The following is a 19,005-nucleotide window of genomic DNA, read 5'->3' on the forward strand; positions in this document are numbered from 1 at the left end:
CCCAGCACTTTGGGTGGCTGAGGCAGGAGGATTGCTTTAGGCTGAGAGTTGTAGACCAACCTGAGCAACAAAGCAAGACATTGTCTCTACAAAAAAATAAAAAATGAAAAATTAGCCCAGTGTGGTGCCACAGGCCTGCAGTCCCAGCTACTTGGGAGGTTGAGCTGGGAGGATCACTTGAGCCCAGGAGGCTGAGGCTGCAGTGAGCCTGGAACACACCATTGCACTCCAGACTATTGCAACAGAGTGAGATCCCTGTCTTTAAAATCAAAACAGAAAGAAAGAAACCTGAAGTTGAAACAAGAAGTTTAAGTAATTACATTTCTGAACTAGAAGCCAATAGTAGAGGACAACAGACATCACATTGACTTACAGCTCATTCAACATTTTTCTTATTTGATTTTCAAACTAAGAAACACAAAGGCACATACAAACAAGTAAACAAACAAACAAAACAGAAACCAAACACCTTCATTGTGTATAAATGTATTTTTGATGATGCAGGGAAGGAAAAACAGACTCAGACAGGTCTGTGTGTTCAGAACGCTTAAGATAGAAAGCTATGCAATATGATAGTTAAGCATGTGACTGCCGTCAGATGGCCTGGTTCAAGCTTAGGCTCCGCCATTCAGCAGTGATATAATCTTGAGAAAATACTTATCCTCTTTAGTCCTCAGTTTTCTGATCTATATAATGGGAATGGTAATAGTAACTATGCTTCTTGGAGTTGTGAAGATTAAACGAGCCTAAGTTTCTAGCACATAAAAAAGAATGATGATAATTGGTAGGGGTTGGGAGTAGGGGATGGGGCATGTGAGGGTGGTAAGTGGAAGTGATGATAACTTTCTTGTGAGCCCCACTAGCCTGCCTCTGGTACATATCCTTACTTTTGAACTCTCTACTCTCTTGTATACCAGAGAAGCAGATGACACAAAGGAGCAAATTGAGAAGAAGTTCCAGGCCCTCAGTGCTGCAGACCCTGGCTCAGATCTGTTCAGTGTTCAGGCTCTTCAGCGACGGCATGAGGGCTTTGAAAGGGACCTCGTACCCCTGGGAGATAAGGTGAGAGAGGTCCTTCAAAGCTTTTCCAACACTTTCCACTTTATATTTAGCCCTATACCGATGCCCTCTTCTTTGGTTCTCTTTCTCAGTCTCTTATTCTTATATTTCTCTTTGTTTCATATTTGTGTTTGTACACTGTCCCTAAGGCAAGACCATGAAAAGGGTATGCCCCATGACCATTAACATGGGGAAAAACTTGTTCAACTCTTGCTGTCTGAGTGAGCACCCTATATCCCCTTGCCTCTTTGGTAGGTTACAAGTGACCAGATCTTGGGTGAGCTAGGTAGAGGCAAGTAGCTCAGGAGAAATAGCAAACGTCCATATCCAGGATGATCAGGCCAATGCCTGAGCATGGTGCATGTTTTCCTTAGCAAGGAATTGAATGAGTTGTTTAATTCTGTTTCAACCCAAAAGTGTACTCTGAAGCTTGACAGATATACTCAGAGGCTTGGCATTATCATGCAGAGCAAAAAGAAGCTCCTCGCATGAAGAATCAAGACCCTTGGGTTTCCTAATTGAGGTTGCCACTAACCAGCAGAGTCACTTAACCACTCTTCCCCCACAACCCTCTTATTTTTAAAAAGAAGTATGGTAATGCTGATTGTAACTACCTTAGGGAGTTATGTGGACTAAAAGGTTGATATTATTTTATAAAGTATTAAGACATACTTGTACATCTCTGATGTCTATTTGAGAAGCTGAATACTGGGACCTAGGAGTCTCCTTTTGCTAAGATTCAGGTGTGTCTCTAGGCTGATTATCAGAGCTATTGTACCTCCCCAGGTGACCATATTGGGGGAGACAGCAGAGCGGCTCAGTGAGTCCCATCCAGATGCCACTGAGGACCTGCAGAGACAGAAAATGGAGTTGAATGAGGCCTGGGAAGACCTGCAGGGGCGCACAAAGGATCGTAAGGAGAGCCTAAATGAGGCCCAGAAATTCTACCTGTTCCTCAGCAAGGCCAGGTAGAGTGGGGTGGGTAATGTCCATGTCTGGCCTCTAAGTAGACTGTCTAGGAGTGGTCTGGGTGCAGATGCTGTTTACTGCTGAGTTTGGAGGGCACCACTACGTTCAAGTCTTACCTCTTGCAAGGTGTAAAAATTTCAGGTTTGAAACTTGAAGCAATAAAATACAAAGTTTGAAAGAATCTGAAGCCATCTAGGCCAATTCAGTAAGCTTCTGTAAATGTATACTGTATATAAAGTACTATGTTGTGGGGTTTTAGAGTTTTGTTCTACTGAGGAGAGAGTAGTATTCAGTCTTCTACTGTATTCAGTATTCTGTTGAATACAAATAACTATGATAGAACATAATGAAGCCCAAAACACACATTGTAACAAACAGCAGTGGGAATTCAGAGTTGGGTAGAAGAGATGATGCACTGCAGATAACATAACATTTTATTATACCTTATCAATCAAAATTTTAACAGAAGAGAAAACAAATCATGTAGACTGAATTGTGCAAACAAAGACATAATCATAAGAAAAGAAGAATAAGAATAAGAACATGTTTGGGTGGTAGGAGAAGTAGTAAGAGATAAACTTAAAACTACTGGGACCAAATTCCAGAGAATTGTGAATATCTTACTGAAGTGTAGACATTATCACAATCCAAAATTCACCTCACAAACATATAGTTTGTGGAACAGTTCCCACGTTCGGCTCCATCACATCAGTTCGCTGGGAGGAGCATTAGAGTTGAGGGTCCAGGAAGCTGTAGCTCTCAATGCAATGCTTTTCAAGAAAAAAGGAGGCAAATTTTGGCAAATGAATGTAGTTCCTCTTGGAAATCCCCTCCTCAGTTCAGCACTGGAAAGCTATAGTTTTTGACACAGTTTAAATACATAGCACTCACACCCATTCCAATGGTGCTTCCTTCCCTTTGTGAAGCTGTACTCCTCAGTATTTCAAAGTAGTGTTCCCAGCCCCTGAACAACATTAATATCTTATTTTACCCCATATGACACTTTTGCTTTCAGTTTTGTTTTTTAATTGCTATTAGTGCTTATGCTCAGTTTTTTGTTTTTGTTTTTGTTTTCCGTTCTTAACCTAAAGTGTGAATTCCTAGAAGGCACAGATACACCTTTCTCACAATGTTTGGTACTTACTAAGCACCCAATAAAACTTAGTTGCTTGAATAAATGAATTTACAAAAGAAGAGACCTCTCTTTTCCTAGAGCTAAGGGTTCCTATTGAGCAAACAAGAGTAATGACGTTCTTTATGAAATGCTTAATTTATCCATTATATATGCTTTAAAGTTAATGCATGGTTAAAATTTGCCTTTTAAGAAGATAGACCTTAGTTTTACTTGTCTAATTTCCTGACTACTAAAAGGGTAGGGAAATAGACCTTGATTTAATCAGCACTGTGGAGGCCTGTGTGTGTATGTGTATGTTGGCCAAAATATGTGCTAGATCTTCTTGAGAATAAAAGTAAGAGGAAAGACATAATTTCTTTCAGACTCTATAATAAGATGTATCTTCAAACCCTAGAAACCACTTAAAAGGAACAGTAACCAACAGAAGTAATGAAATATATAACAGTCCAGGATTCCAGAGGTCTGGGTTCTATTGAAGAGGTCTGCTTTTAGTTATATCACATGGGCAAATTAATTATCTTTTCTAAGCTGACTTCTTTATCTCCATAATGAAAACAAAAAATTCCCAGAATCTCTGCAGGATTACTGCAAGAATTGATAAAAGTAATAAAAGTGAAGAGGCTTTCAAATACAAGGGATTGTTATCATTAAGTGATACAATAAAAACAGCAAACCATATAAAGCCAGATAAAAAAATGTTATTCTGGAAATGTTTTCTGGAGAATGGAAAACTATAGGACAAACAGCACTGTAGCAAGTTGCAAGGTTTTCTTGTCGATTCCAATGTGTCTATTTATCTAGGGATCTGCAGAATTGGATCAGCAGCATTGGTGGCATGGTATCATCACAGGACCTGGCCGAAGACTTAACTGGCGTAGAGATCTTGCTGGAGAAACATCAGGTATAACTACAAAAGCCATAGCCACTGATCACTTCACCTGAAACCTCTACTAATTTTAAAATTTCCAACGGAGTTGGCCTCACTGATTTCTTCCCCCTTTTGCCCACAGGAGCACCGTGCTGACATGGAGGCAGAGGCTCCCACCTTCCAGGCCTTAGAGGACTTTGGTGCAGAACTTATAGACAGTGGGCACCGTGCTAGCCCTGAAATTGAAAAAAAGCTTCAAGCTGTCAGGCTAGAGAGAGATGATTTGGAGAAGGCTTGGGAACAACGCAAGAAGATCCTAGACCAGTGCCTGGAGTTGCAGGTACAGCAAATTTCCCAATTGTTAAGCGGGTTCAGTAGTCTTTTCTTCTATGCAATTTTATATGGTCATTACAGGCTCAGTTCACTAGACTTTCCACATTATAAACACAAAGGGAGCTCATCTCTTAAATACCTAGCATTGTACTATGCTTTCAGTACTGATCATTGTCATATTCTCCGCTCTTTTCTGTTAGAAGAGTCAAATAAAATGGTGATCAGTCCTGAACATGAGGTGAGTTGATTATCATTTGTTGATTGGTTGAAGAATTGGTTGTCTGATTTTTGTTGAGATTCTATCCTGTGGAGGCTCGGAGTGCCACAAAGATTAGTAAGATAGTTTCCCATTTCTTAAATAGTGAAATTAGACATATAGACAGATTTTACTAGTGCGGTGAGATGATTATTAATAAAACAAAATGTTTGAGTGCTTTGAGGCTAAAGAACAAGAAGTGATTAAAGCTTTTGGGGGAAATGAGCGGTTGTGTCACAGGCTACCCTGAAGGATAACATTTCACAGAGTCTTAAGGAAATGATCAGACAGTATTAACAAGGTTTAAGAACTAGGAAACAGCACCCCAGGAATTGGAGGTAGCTTATACATAAACATAAAGTGTATGTTTGGGAAAGAGGAAAAGTTCCAGTACAGCTAAGATTTGTCACATGAGTGTGTCTTGGAAGATGCTAAGTACTCCTTGCAAAACCCTTTGTGTCACAATCATGAAAGGTGTAACATCATTTCCTTCACACCACCTGGACGACACCATACCCCTCTCATTTAATTCCTCGTAGATGTTCCAAGGGAACTGTGATCAAGCTGAGAGCTGGATGGTGGCACGTGAGAATGCCCTGAGGTCAGATGACAAAGATTCCTTAAACAGTCTGGAGGCCTTGAAGAAGAAACAGGATGATTTGCACAAAGCAATCACTGCCCAGGTAATAATGACTAGTAAAGGAGTTAATATAATAATCCATAGTAGTAATAACAGAAATCCTATACATTTGTCTGGTTTTATAATTTACAAACATTTTGATTTGCATTTTTTTTTTTTTTGAGATGGAGTCTCATTCTGTCACCCAGGATGGAGTGCAGTGGTGTGATCTTGGCTGACTGCAACCTCTGCCTTCCAGGTTCAAGTGATTCTCCTGCCTCAGCCTCCTGAATAGCTGGGATTACAGACACCCACCACCATGCCCAGCTAATTTTTGTACTTTTAGCAGAGACAGGGTTTCACCAGTTAGCCAGGCTGGTCTCGAACTCCTGACGTCAAGTGATCTACACACCTCGGCCTCCCAAAGTGCTGAGATTACAGGTGTGAGCCACCATGCCCTGCCCTGATTCCTGTTTGCTTCTTACAGAAAAACTGAGGCAGGCAGGGCAGCCCGACACTTGACATTGTTTCACCCAAGTCACATGCAGCAAGTGGACTCTCTTACTTTAAATCCAGCATTCTAAACTCTGACTTTTAGGATTAAAAATGACTTTATATAGTATTTCAGCATCTCACTCAATACAGGATCCACCCTCTACAATGGTCATGAGAAGTGTCTGTTCTTTAGGGAACTCAGTACCACACAAGTAGAAACATTATTAGATGTTTCTCTGCCTGTTAAGTTGAAACCCACCTCCCTGTAAGGCATTTATTGTTTGACCCTGAGTATATCTTCTGAATCCACAAAGGATAATACCTTTATTCTTTTCTAGGAGGAAGTCTGGGATTGCACCAAGGGCCTAATCTCCAGGCATCTGGGCTCTTTCCTTTTCCTTTTTAGGAAGGGAAGATCACTGACCTAGAACATTTTGCTGAGCGCCTCATTGCTGATGAACACTATGCCAAAGAAGAGATTGCTACTCGGCTCCAACGTGTACTAGACAGGTCAGGCCTGAGTGATTGTTTTATGTACTACAGGAAGATGTAGCAAACTGACCTCTTTGCTAGCACTGAGATGGGGGAATGCTCTGACTTCCTGTCATTTCTAGGTGCCTAAAACTACCTTGACACCTATGCAGACTTTCTGACTTAGATTTATGGAATGAAATACATGAAAGATACCTTAGAAATTAACTGGCTTTACCACTGCATTATATCTGAAAATAATAAGACTGTGTGAGAAGAAAAGAGGCATGTTGGCAAATGGGAAGATTTATGGATATGGAATCAGAGCATGGGAAGGGTGGAGGAGGGCATAGAGTGATTTGGCTCCATCCTCTAGATGGAAGGCTCTCAAAGCACAACTGACTGCTGAGCAGACAAAGCTTGGAGACCAAGCCGACCTAAAACAATTCTACCGTGATCTTGAGGAGCTGGAAGAATGGATCAGTGAGATGCTGCCCACAGCCTGTGATGAATCCTACAAAGACCCCACTAACATTCAGGCAAGTTCAAAATAGGAATCTTGGAAAATTTCACCATTCTGAGCTTTTTGGTTGGATAGTCATCACCCTTTCTGACTGTTGAGGTTACCATGCCTGCTCTCAGAGACTTCAGAGTCTGATTTGGAGCAGGTTCCTCAGAAGTCACCATCACCTCAGTTGTGATAGAAATATTAGCCCTTCCTTTTAAATATAATTCACCTTATCTTGTCTCCATAAATAAAAATATAATATAATGTCTGTTCGTTTCCCTTCAGAGGAAATACCTGAAGCACCAGGCCTTTGCAAATGAAGTCTATGGCCGAGCTGACCAGGTGGATGCCACCGTCAACCTGGGGCGCTCCCTGATTGAGCGTAGCACGTGTGATTGCGATGAAGAGGCCATGAAGGTAAAGCTCAGGATGAGTTTTGAGCTACAAAGGCACATGAGAAGGAATCATTTACTCTTTCAATGTTCCATGAGTAGAGATACAAAATATGTTCTGTGACCATATCACGGAAAAACAATCTTCCCTCTGATTGTTGCACAAAGAAGGAGAAAAGGAGTGATGCCCAGACCTTGTCACTCCCATCATACTCAGTACCTGGAACTCTAAGAAAGCTCTAGGCTTAATTCCAAAGTCTTATCATGCTTGTTTTACATTTTCTATCCCTTCTGTCAATAGATTTTTGGCATTTGTGTGTCAGTCTCTTTACTCAACACAGGACCCTTTTTTCGAACTTTCTGTTTTGTCCAACAACTCCTATTGTTTTCCCAGATTAAGTATAACTGGTTTGAAATGTATGATATTCAAGTGTCAGCAAATTTTGGCTAGTTCCTGCCTTCACAACCTTCCTACATTATTCTCTCAAGTAGTCACAAGGCCCAGGATCCTAAAGATGGTAATGACTCCTCACTGTCCTTGGGTTAGGAGCAACTGGAACAGCTGAAGGAACATTGGAATTATCTGCTTGAGAAAACAAATGACAAAGGGCAGAAGCTCAATGAGGCCAGTCGTCAACAGAGGTTCAACACAAGCATCCAGGACTTTGAGTTCTGGCTCTCAGAGGTAATTGCACCTGGAAACAGTAGAGGCAAAAGAGTTTAACACGTACTTGTCAGACAAATGAATATCTACATGGGCAATTTCCTTGACCTTTCCTGGGAAAAGTTTGGAGACATAGCTGCTGATCTTATTTTCCTTAAAGGCAGTTTCACCTGGCAGCTTTATTGCTTATTTCTCTATTTCCAGGCAGAGACATTGCTGGCCATGAAAGATCAGGCCAGGGACTTGGCTTCAGCAGGAAACCTACTCAAGAAGCATCAGCTATTGGAGACAGAGATGTTGGCTCGAGAGGTAAGTAGTGCTGGCATACCATTCCTCTGGGCAGAATAGAAATATTTCTGGCTTTTCTCCCTCCCATCTTAGGAGACCATTTGAAAACACAGCCTTGAAAAATTGTTCTTAGTGTTCTCAACCAGCAGTCATTTTAACGAGGTAAAATTAATGGGCTGTGAAGCCATTAAAACTGTCACTGATAATCAATTATCACTAAACTATAGACTCTAAGATTCCAGAAAGCGGACCCTAAAAACTACCTTTTTTTATCTTTTACTGATGCATACATATAAGCCAATTATCTTTCCAGCTATATATTTGATCTGGTCTTCGAAAGAAAGTGGAAGTTTATAGAATTACAAACAAAAAATTAGACGGGGGCATGTGAAATGAAGTTGAACTACACATACACTCTGGAAATCCTGTCAAGGATTCCAGTTGCATCCTAACAGCAACCAAAAATTTGTCCTGAGAGCAGTGATAAAAATACTGACAGTTGTTAATTTTATACTAAAGAATTTTATAATTATCGGTTTTACTTGATAATACAGATACAGAAAAGCAAGGAGGTCAAAGGCCTTTGGACTTGGTGGTGTCTCCTATGACATCACTAGGGGGCTGGGTTAGAATAGGAGGAGACACAGAAGAGGTAGGTGTGTTCAATGGGCAGCTAAGAATGTTGCCCATAGAGTAGCTCCTGCTGAATATTGAATCGATCAATCTGTGGCTGCCAAAGTTGGTACTGTCAAATCAATCAATCTGTGGCTGTCAAAGTCAGCATAAGACAGTCTTGTATGGGAACAAATGATTGCCTGCCAAGATTTTCCTTTTTTTTTTTTTTTTTGGTACCAGTTCAAGCAATTCTCCTGCCTCAGCCTCCCGAGTAGCAGGGATTACAGGCATGCGCCAGCATGCTCAGCTAATTTTTGTATTTTTAGTAGGGACGGGGTTTCACCATGTTGGCCATGCTGGTCTTGAACTCCTGACCTCTTGATCCACCTGCCTTGGCCTCCCAAAGTGCTGGGATTACAGGCATGAGCCACCGCACACAGCCGATTTTCTTTTTTAGTTGGGGAGAGAAGGCAAATACTGAAAACATCAGAAGGACAAACAAGACACAGGCTAAATATACAGTTTGAGTAATGTAGTAATGCTAACTCTATTGCTCTCACATATGGCCCTTCTCCAACCTGAACATATGCTAACATGTATAACACATAATCAAATTCCATATCTTTAAAAGTTATCCATTTGGCCCAATCTTTGAGCCAGACCAGCTATTGTTAAATTGTAGGATCTGAGTAATGCCTGTACTATACTATTCACTGAGTATCCTGAGACTTTCTAGGATGCACTCAAGGACCTGAATACGTTGGCTGAAGATTTGCTCTCCAGTGGGACTTTCAACGTTGATCAGATTACGGAGAAAAAAGATAGTGTCAACAAGCGTTTCCTGAATGTCCAAGACTTGGCAGCTGCACACCATGAAAAACTGAAAGAGGCCTATGCCTTGTTCCAGTTCTTCCAGGATCTAGATGATGAGGAATCCTGGATAGAGTATGTGCCACCAGCTCAAAATGTGTGCATAATCCAAACAAGTAGATAATCCACCAAACTTGTTCCAATTTATGCTGAAATGAAATGTATAATTGTTTCTTGGAGATAGTATTACTTCATGTTTGCCTCAGTTTACAGTTAACATTGGTTTTATTTTTCCCAAATTCCCCTACTGGATGCAAGCCAGAGAATGACAGGTGTGGAGGAAGTGAGGAGCAGTTAACATACTTGACAGGAACAAAACTAAGAAGCCATCTGCATTTGCTCTGTAGTTCATAGAATGATGTACAATACTCACAGAGACACCTGGGCATTTACACAGCTGATCAGATCCTTGTCATTCTATATCCAGTATATCTTATATGATGCTGAGTTGGACACCCAAAAGAGAATATTACAAAGTATCTGCCATGATTTCATTACTCATCCTATTTTTGTCGTAAAATATGATGGGAAAATCTTAGCAAATCACAATATTTTGCCTACTTCCAATTTAACCTGCCTCATCATGCTTCTCTTCTACAAAGCTGCTAATTCTTATGAGTAATCAATAAATTAGAGGAAAGCACAGTGCATAGGGCAACAAACAACGTGTTTTCAAATCGTTTTTGGGTAAGACCATAAGATAGAATAATCTTGTCCATGTAGTCTTCGACTGTGCTTCATGATGACGCTCAAACATTTTATACTTGGAAGCATCCCAACTGCCATGACTCCTATGAAATCAGCTCTTTATACCATTCTAGCTGAATTTACTATTGACATTAATAAATGAAAATAACAAAATCCATGGAGGTCATTTATAACTTTCACATTTTTCTGAAATAGGAAACATTAATGTATATTCTTGAGCAAACAACAGAGGATACACAGGTGGACAGGCAAAGAGACTAATGGAAAGGTTATTACAGTTGTGCCTATGGTGGAGATCAGTATGTTACTTTAATTTGTATTGGCTAAGTCAGAAGTTTTGCTGCCAGCCTCTTCCACTAATTATATTTTCAGTCATTGGCAACAGGGTATTACAGAATTTACAACCACCCTCACCACCAGTCACACATACTCTTAGAAAGCTATTGCTGTAGGATGACCTTGGATGTCTAGACTCCAAACTTTCTGTTTTCTTCCTTGATTTTAGGGAGAAGTTGTTACGAGTGAGCTCCCAGGACTATGGGAGAGATCTTCAGGGTGTTCAGAACTTGCTGAAGAAGCACAGACGCCTAGAGGGGGAGCTGGTGGCACATGAGCCTGCCATCCAGGTAGAAATAGAATACCAGACCTGAAAATATAGAAATCATCTTATAGCAACCTGTCATGTTACAGATAAATAAGAGGGTGCTATAAAATGTGAAAGTAGGATGTCAAGGTCAGAGAGAATTAGTCAAAGAGTTTACAAATATTCTTTTCTCTTCCACATTTAGTCTTCTATAAGTAGAAGAGTTCTGAACAAGAACCCGTGCTCTTCCCTGGAAGGAGCACTTCTAACACTCCTGGGGAGTGATTGACAATTGGGAGCAGATTGGGACATCTGGGAAAACTATACTTGAGCCAACTGAGAAGAAGGCAACTCTGGGTCTGACTTGGCAGCAGGATCACTCTGTGACCATGAATAGACCAAAAAGCAGATTATGGAGAGTAGCCTAGTGCAAGTATTGATATATTTGCCAAAATACTTGGGAATGTTTAGCATAGTAAATCTTGTTGCAGTTTTCATCATTCTCCCTGGACTTTCAGGACCCTCACAAAGTCCCGTGGAGTTTATAAATAATCTGGAGGGTAGGATGGGCTAGATACTTTGATAAGGGACTATGGCTAAATGGGGAGAGATTGTGAGGTAATGGAACATGAATCGGAATTATTCTTCAGAATGTGCTGGATATGGCAGAGAAGCTGAAAGACAAGGCTGCTGTGGGGCAAGAGGAGATCCAGTTGCGGCTGGCTCAGTTTGTTGAACATTGGGAGAAACTCAAAGAGTTGGCCAAGGCCCGGTGAGTGGGATATAGAAGGCCCAATTCGCTTCCTGGATTTTGGATGTTAGGAGGATACTTACGTGCCTGCTCAGCATTGTCTGCTCTCCCCAACTACCCATCTATCTCCTTAAGTCCTTTCTCAAATGCCAAGTCTACCACAAAACTTTCCTCCATATACCCCAGGCAATATGATCACTGCCTCTGTTCTAAATCTACCTCTCCTTCTGCATTTACCTGCAGCCGTCTTTTACTATTGTTTTCCTACATGTGTTATCCTTCATATCAGGTTACTAGCCACACATCTGTTTTGCTTTATCTCCCAGTTTTCATATTATATGCAGCCCTTAGTAATGTAAGGATGAAGAATTATTTTCCCCTATAGCCATATAGCCAATTTGAACCACATACACAATGTATTAGTCCGTTCTCACATTGATGTAAAGAACTACCTGAGACTGGGCAATTTATGAAGAAAAGAGGTTTAATCCACTCACAGTTTCATAGACTGTACAGGAAGTATGATTGGGAGGCCTCAGGAAACTTACAGTCATGGCAGAAGGCAAAGTGGAAAGCAGCACATCCTACCAAGGCAGAGTAGGGAGCGTGCGTGGGCGCAGGGAGTGCTAAACACTTTTAAACCATCAGATCTTGCAAGAACTCACTCGCTATCATGAAAAATGCAAGGAAGAAATCTGCCCCCATGATCCAATCGCCTCCCACCAGGCCCCTCCACTGACACATAGGGATTACAGTTCAAGATGAGATTTGGGTGGTGAAACGGAGTCAAACCACATCACACATATAGCCAAGTATAACAATTTCTGTCTGTAATTCCATTTTTCCTGGGGGGCTAAAAGGGAGATTCTGGCACTTTGTGGTGCCTTCATCATATACGAAAGAAGGCAGTGCTCAGAGTAGAAAGAGACATTGTGTCACTGCTGATACTCTCCAACACTGAAGTCATCATTTCCCTTTTTTGGCTAGGGTGGGTTTCCTCCCTCCAACAAAGTTTCTTAGACAGTAGAAGGTGCCACAAAATGAACTTCTAGGAAAGGAGTCTCCTCCATTTCACAGCAGATCTTCACCACTGACTAGTAGGCACATATCATATTGTGTTGAGGCCCAGTTCAACTGTGGCTACCTTGTGAGAATAAGCTGGTCTGCCTGAATGAGATTGTGCCACCCCACTGTACTCCCACTGCTTACCAGTTTGTTCTTATCCTCACTGGGGCTTGTCACCTTGTTTTAGAGGACTTCAGTTGGAAGAATCCCTTGAATACTTGCAATTCATGCAGAATGCTGAGGAAGAGGAAGCTTGGATCAATGAAAAGAATGCTATGGCTGTCCGAGGAGATTCTGGAGATACATTAGCTGCTACTCAGGTGAGGAATGGGAAGAATGAATCAATTTTCTTCTCTTCAATTTGGTTATTTTCTTGGGTAGTCAGTGTTTTTGCCTGTAATATTAGGACATTTTTCTGGTGAAAGAAGATGAAGGAAATATGAATAATCCTGACAGTATTAAATATGAAAAATTAAAGTCCAAGCATGTAGGTGACTTGCCCAAGATTAAGGAATCAATCAGGTGTGAAGGCAGAACTCAAATCTTAGTTCCATAATCTATGATCTTCTATGAGTCAAAGAAATAATGGTTAAAGACCTTTCCTTACAAGTCAGATTCCTTGTAGATTATAGCTTTTGTAAGGATTCCCTTAAATTTTCATGTTAAATTGATTTGGAAAAATATCTTCTTATGTCTGGACATTGGCTGCAGTTTCAACAAAATATAATTTTAGGAAGAAGGTCTTACTGGACAAAATAGTTCCACAATTTATAGACATCCTTTTAAATGCAGGATTAGGTTTCCCTATAAAGAAATGAACAAGTAATCAGTGTGATCTCTTGTTAATGTAAATTTTGACAGCTTTTGAGAGTGATTACAAACAATAATGTATTAGGAGTTTGGAAACTATGCCTAGTAACCCTAAAAATTGGGAATTTACCAAGAACTCTTTGTAGAGATTAATTCACTTTAATGTGATGACATAAGGAAAGGCTTAGATTTGCAAAAGATAGCTTAAACCTATACAACATATAATTCAAATTATCAGCTCCTCTTATTTGTAAGTCTTTTGGATCATGTGTGTGCACCCCACTGCACATGTTCAAGCATTTTAAGGCTTCCTATCAAATGCTTTCAAAGGCTTCCCTTTCTTTAAAACAGAACTTTTTTTTGTTTGTTTCATTTTGTTTTGTTTTTGAGATGGAGTCTTGCTCTGTCTTCCAGCCTGGAGTGCAGTGGTGCAATCTCAGCTCACTGCAAGCTCTGCCTCCCAGGTTCACGCCATTCTCCTGCCTCAGCCTCCCAAGTAGCTGGGACTACAGGTGCCTGTCACCATGCCAGGCTAATTTTTTTTGTATTTTTATTAGAGAAGGGGTTTCACCATGTTATCCACGATGGTTTCGATCTCCTGACCTCATGATTCACCCACCTCGGCCTCCCAAAGTGCTGGGATTACAGGCATTAAAACAGAACTTTTTAGTTTGAGAATTATAGATTCACATGCAGTTATAAGAAATAATACCGACAGAATCTCGTGTCCTTTACCAAGTTTTCTCTAATGGAAACATCCAGAAAAGCAGTATATCATAAATGGGATATTGACATTATCAAGATTCAGTTAAGATTCAGAAGGCTACCATCATTTCTCCTTCACTGATGAAACTTAGTTTGGCTGGATATGAAATTCTGGGTTTAAAATTCTTTTCTTTAAGAACGTTGAATATTGGCCCCCACTCTCTTCTGGCTTGTAGAGTTTCTGCCGAGAGATCTGCTGTTAGTCTGATGGGCTTCCCTTTGTGGGTAACCCGACCTTTCTCTCTGGCTGCCCTTAAGATTTTTTCCTTCATTTCAACTTTGGTGAATCTGGCAATTATGTGTCTTGGAGTTGCTCTTCTGGAGGAGTATCTTTGTGGCGTTCTCTGTATTTCCTGAATTTGAATGTTGGCCTGCCCTACTAGGTTGGGGAAGTTCTCCTGGATGATATCCTGAAGAGTGTTTTCCAACTTGGTTCCATTTCCCCCCTCACTTTCAGGCGCCCCAATCAGACGTAGATTTGGTCTTTTTATGTAATCCCATACTTCTTGCAGGCTTTGTTCATTTCTTTTTCTTCTTTTTTCTTTTGGTTTCTCTTCTCACTTCATTTCATTCATTTGATCTTCAATCGCTGATACTCTTTCTTCCAGTTGATCGAGTCGGTTACTGAAGCTTGTGCATTTGTCACGTATTTCTCGTGTCATGGTTTTCATCTCTGTCATTTCGTTTATGATCTTCTCTGCATTAATTAGTCTAGCTGTCAATTCTTCCACTCTTTTTTCAAGATTTTTAGTTTCTTTGCGTTGGGTACGTAATTCCTCCTTTAGCTCTGATAAGTTTGATGGACTGAAGCCTTCTTCTCTCCTCTCGTCAAAGTCATTCTCTGACCAGCTTTGATCCGTTGCTGGCGATGGGCTGCGCTCCTTTGCAGGGGGAGATGCGCTCTTATTTTTTGAATTTCCAGCTTTTCTGCCCTGCTTCTTCCCCATCTTTGTGGTTTTATCTGTCTCTGGTCTTTGATGATGGTGACGTACTGATGGGGTTTTGGTATAGGTGTCCTTCCTGTTTGATAGTTTTCCTTCTGACAGTCAGAAGGACTGTCTGTTGGTCTGTTGGAGATTGCTTGAGGTCCACTCCAGACCCTGTTTGCCTGGGTATCAGCAGCAGAGGTTGCCGAAGATAGAATATTGCTGAACAGCGAGTGTACCTGTCTGATTCTTCCTTTGGAAGTTTCCTCTCAGGGGTGTACTCCACCCTGTGAGGTGTGGGGTGTCAGACTGCCCCTAGTGGGGAATTTCTCCCAGCTAGGCTACTCAGGGGTCAGGGACCCACCTGAGCAGGCAGTCTGTCCGTTCTCAGATCTCAACCTCCGAGTTGGGAGATCCACGGCTCTCCCCAAAGCTGTCAGACAGAGTCGTTCGCGTCTGCACTGGCCCCCGCTGTTTCCCCTGTTGGTCTTGAGCTGTGCGCTGTCCCCAGAGGTGGAGTCTACAGAGACAGTCAGGCTTCCTTGAGCTGCTGTGAGCCCCACCCAATTTCAGCTTCCCAGCGGCTTTGTTTACCTACTTAAGCCTCAGCAATGGCGGGCGCCCCTCCCCCAGCCTGGCTGCTGACTTGCCGATAGATCGCCGCAGACTGCTGTGTTAGCAGTGAGGGAGGCTCCGTGGGCGTGGGACCCTCCCGGCCAGGTGTGGGATATATTCTCCTGGTGTGCCTCTTTGCTTAAAGCGCCGTATTGGGGTGGGAGTTACCCGATTTTCCAGGTGTTGTGTGTCTCAGTTCCCCTGGCTAGGAAAAGGGATTCCCTTCCCCCTTGCACTTCCAGGTGAGGCGATGCCTCGCCCTGCTTCAGCTCTCGCTGGTCAGGCTGCAGCAGCTGACCAGCACCGATTGTCCGGCACTCCCTAGTGAGATGACCCCAGTACCTCAGTTGAAAATGCAGAAATCACCGGTCTTCTGTGTCGCTCGCGCTGGGAGTTGGAGACTGGAGCTGTTCCTATTCGGCCATCTTGCCTGAATCAGAAGGCTACCATCATTACAAGGATTGCTGATGTTGCTTTTTTACAGCCACCTCCTCTTTCTGCCTCTTTAAACTGTGGCAACCACGAGTCTGTTCTACATTTCTATAAGTTTCTCATTTCCATGCTGCTATACAAATGAACTCACATAGTATGATGTAACTTTTGAAGATCGACCTTTTCACTCAGCACCATACTCTGGTGATTAATTTTGGTTATTGTGTGTAACAATAGTTCATTCCTTCTTATTGCTGAGCAGTGTCATGGTAAATGTATATCACAGTTGAACCACTCACCTGGTGAGGGGTGTCTGGACTGTTTCTACTTTTTGATGACTATGAGAAAAGCCGCTATAAATATTCATGCACAAATTTTAATGCAAACATAAGTCTATTTCTCTGGGATAAATGTACAGAACCCCAATCACTGAACCATATGGTAACTGCCTATTTAGTTTTGGACCAAAAAAAAAAAAAGCCAAGTTGCTTTCCTGTTTGTATGGCTATAACATTTTACACTCTTAACAACAATGCATAAATGATGTAGTTTCTCTATATCTCTGCTCGCATTCTGTGTTGTCACTACTTTTATTTTAGCCATTCAAATAGATATATAATGATATTTCGTTGTAGTTTATATGTGCATTTCCTTAATGGATAATGATGTTTTACATGTTTGTCATGTGTTTATTTGAAATCTGTATATTTTCTTCAATGAAATGTCTCTTTGTCCACTTTCTAATTGAATTGTTAGTTTGTTCATTTTGATTTGCTTTATTGTGACAAGAACACTGAACATGAGATCTACTCTCTTAATACATTTATACTTGTATAACATATTATTGTTGACTGTAGGTACAATGTTGTAGGCTGTATAGAAACGTTCTCAAGTGTTTTCATCTTGCTTGACAATGTCAATATCCCGTTTATGGTGAAACCCTTTCTCTACTAAAAATATATTATGCCTTATGATTAGTAAAACTTCAATTTTTTTCTCAGCCTCTGGTAATTAACATTCCACTCTTTGATTTTATAAATTTGTCTACCTCATGTAGGTGGAATCATGTAGCACGTGTCTTTCTATAATTGGCTTATTTTGCTTAGCGTAATGTCCTCAAGGTTCATCTATGTTGTCATATATTGCATAACTTTCTTATTTTTTAAGACTAAACAGTATTTTGTTGTATGAATATGCCACATTTTTTTTCATCCATTCATCTGTTGATGGACATTTAGGTTGTGTCCATATCTTGGCTATTGTTAATAATGCTGCAGTGAACATAAGCATGCTAATATCTTATTGAAATCATTATTTCCTTGTCCTTTTGGATAAATATCCAGAAATAGAATTGCTGGACCATAGGTAGTTTTATTTTAAATGTTTTGAAGAATATTCATATTATTTTCCATAACAGCTGTGCCATTTTGCATTCCCACTAACATTGTGAAAGGGTTTCAACTTCTGCATATCCTCAGTAACACTGGTCTTTTATTTTTTTGTTAATAGCCATCCCGACAGGTGTGAACTGATATCTCATTGTGGTTTACTTTGCATTTTCCTAATAGTTAATAATGTGAAGCATCTTTTCATATACCTGAGGGGCATTTACATGCCTTTTTAGGGAAATTTCTATCAAACTTCTTAGCTCATTTTTATTATTTTTAAATTTATTTCTTTCAATAGTTTTTTTAGGTACAGGTGGTTTTGGTTATATGGATAAGTTCTTTAGTGGTGATATCTAAATTTCTGGTACACCTATCATTCAAGCAGTGTACACTATATCCAATATGTAGTCTTTTATCCCTGACCCATTTCCCACCCTTTCCCTAAATTCCTCTAAGTCCATTATATCATTTTAATGCCTTTTCATCCTCATAGCTTAGCTCCTATTTATAAGTGAGGACATAAGACATTTGCTTTTCCATTCCTGAGTTACTTCACTTAGAGTGGCCCCCCAACTCCATCCAGGTCACTGCAAACACCATTATTTTGCTTCGTTTCATGGCTGAGTACTATTCCATTATATATATATTACCACATTTTCTTTATCCATTCATTAATTGGGCAGTAAGTTGGTTGGTTATTTTTGTAATTGCGAATTGTACTGCTATAAACACAAGTATGCATGTGTCTTTTTCATAAATGACTTCTTTTCCTTTGGGTAGGTACCCAGCAGTGGGATTGCTTAATTGAATGGTAGTTCTACTTTTAGTTCTTTAAGGAATGTCCATACTGTTTTTTTATAGTGGTTATGCTAGCTTACATTTTCACCAGCAGTGTGAGAGTGTTCCCTGTTTACCACATCCACACCAGCATCTATTATTTTTTGACTTTTTATTATCGCCATTATTTCAGGAGTAAGGTGATATCCCATTGTGGTTTTAATTTGCATGTCTCTGATAATTAGTGATATTGAACATTTTTTTCATGTTTGTTTTTAGCCCAATTTTAAAATCAAGTTAGTAGGGATTTTTTTACTTTTATTTTTATTTTTTATTTACTTTTTAGTATTGAGTTATATTCATTCCTTATGTATTTTAGAGATTAGCCCCTTATTAGAAAAGTCATTTATAAGTATTAACTCTCATTCTGTGGGTTGCCTTTCCACTCTGTTGATTGTTTCCTTTGCTGTGCAGAAGTTTTAGCTTTATATACTCCCACTTGATTATTTTTTCTTTTTGTTGCCTGTGCTTTTAGTGTCATATCTATGTAATCATTGCCAACAGCAATATCGTGAAGATTTCACCCTATGTTTTCTTTCAGGAGTTCTACAGTTTCAAGACTTACATTTAAGTCTTTAAACAA

The 19,005-nt window shown here is 40.4% G+C and overlaps 1 protein-coding gene across 1 annotated transcript in view; it reads left to right on the top strand.

Moving 5' to 3' along the window:
• Positions 1-19,005, top strand: part of SPTA1 (spectrin alpha, erythrocytic 1) — a 77,056-nt gene that overhangs the window by 34,847 nt on the left and 23,204 nt on the right. The window contains 14 exon segments of the mRNA XM_010356736.2: positions 918-1,062; positions 1,846-2,027; positions 3,965-4,064; positions 4,174-4,371; positions 5,160-5,303; positions 6,141-6,244; positions 6,582-6,744; positions 6,999-7,130; positions 7,653-7,790; positions 7,974-8,078; positions 9,409-9,617; positions 10,756-10,876; positions 11,484-11,605; positions 12,837-12,969. Of these exon segments, the coding sequence (XP_010355038.2) occupies positions 918-1,062; positions 1,846-2,027; positions 3,965-4,064; positions 4,174-4,371; positions 5,160-5,303; positions 6,141-6,244; positions 6,582-6,744; positions 6,999-7,130; positions 7,653-7,790; positions 7,974-8,078; positions 9,409-9,617; positions 10,756-10,876; positions 11,484-11,605; positions 12,837-12,969 (1,996 nt within the window).

The sequence above is a fragment of the Rhinopithecus roxellana genome, chromosome 8 (genome assembly GCF_007565055.1).
Source record: "Rhinopithecus roxellana isolate Shanxi Qingling chromosome 8, ASM756505v1, whole genome shotgun sequence".
NCBI classification, from domain to species: domain Eukaryota; kingdom Metazoa; phylum Chordata; class Mammalia; order Primates; family Cercopithecidae; genus Rhinopithecus; species Rhinopithecus roxellana.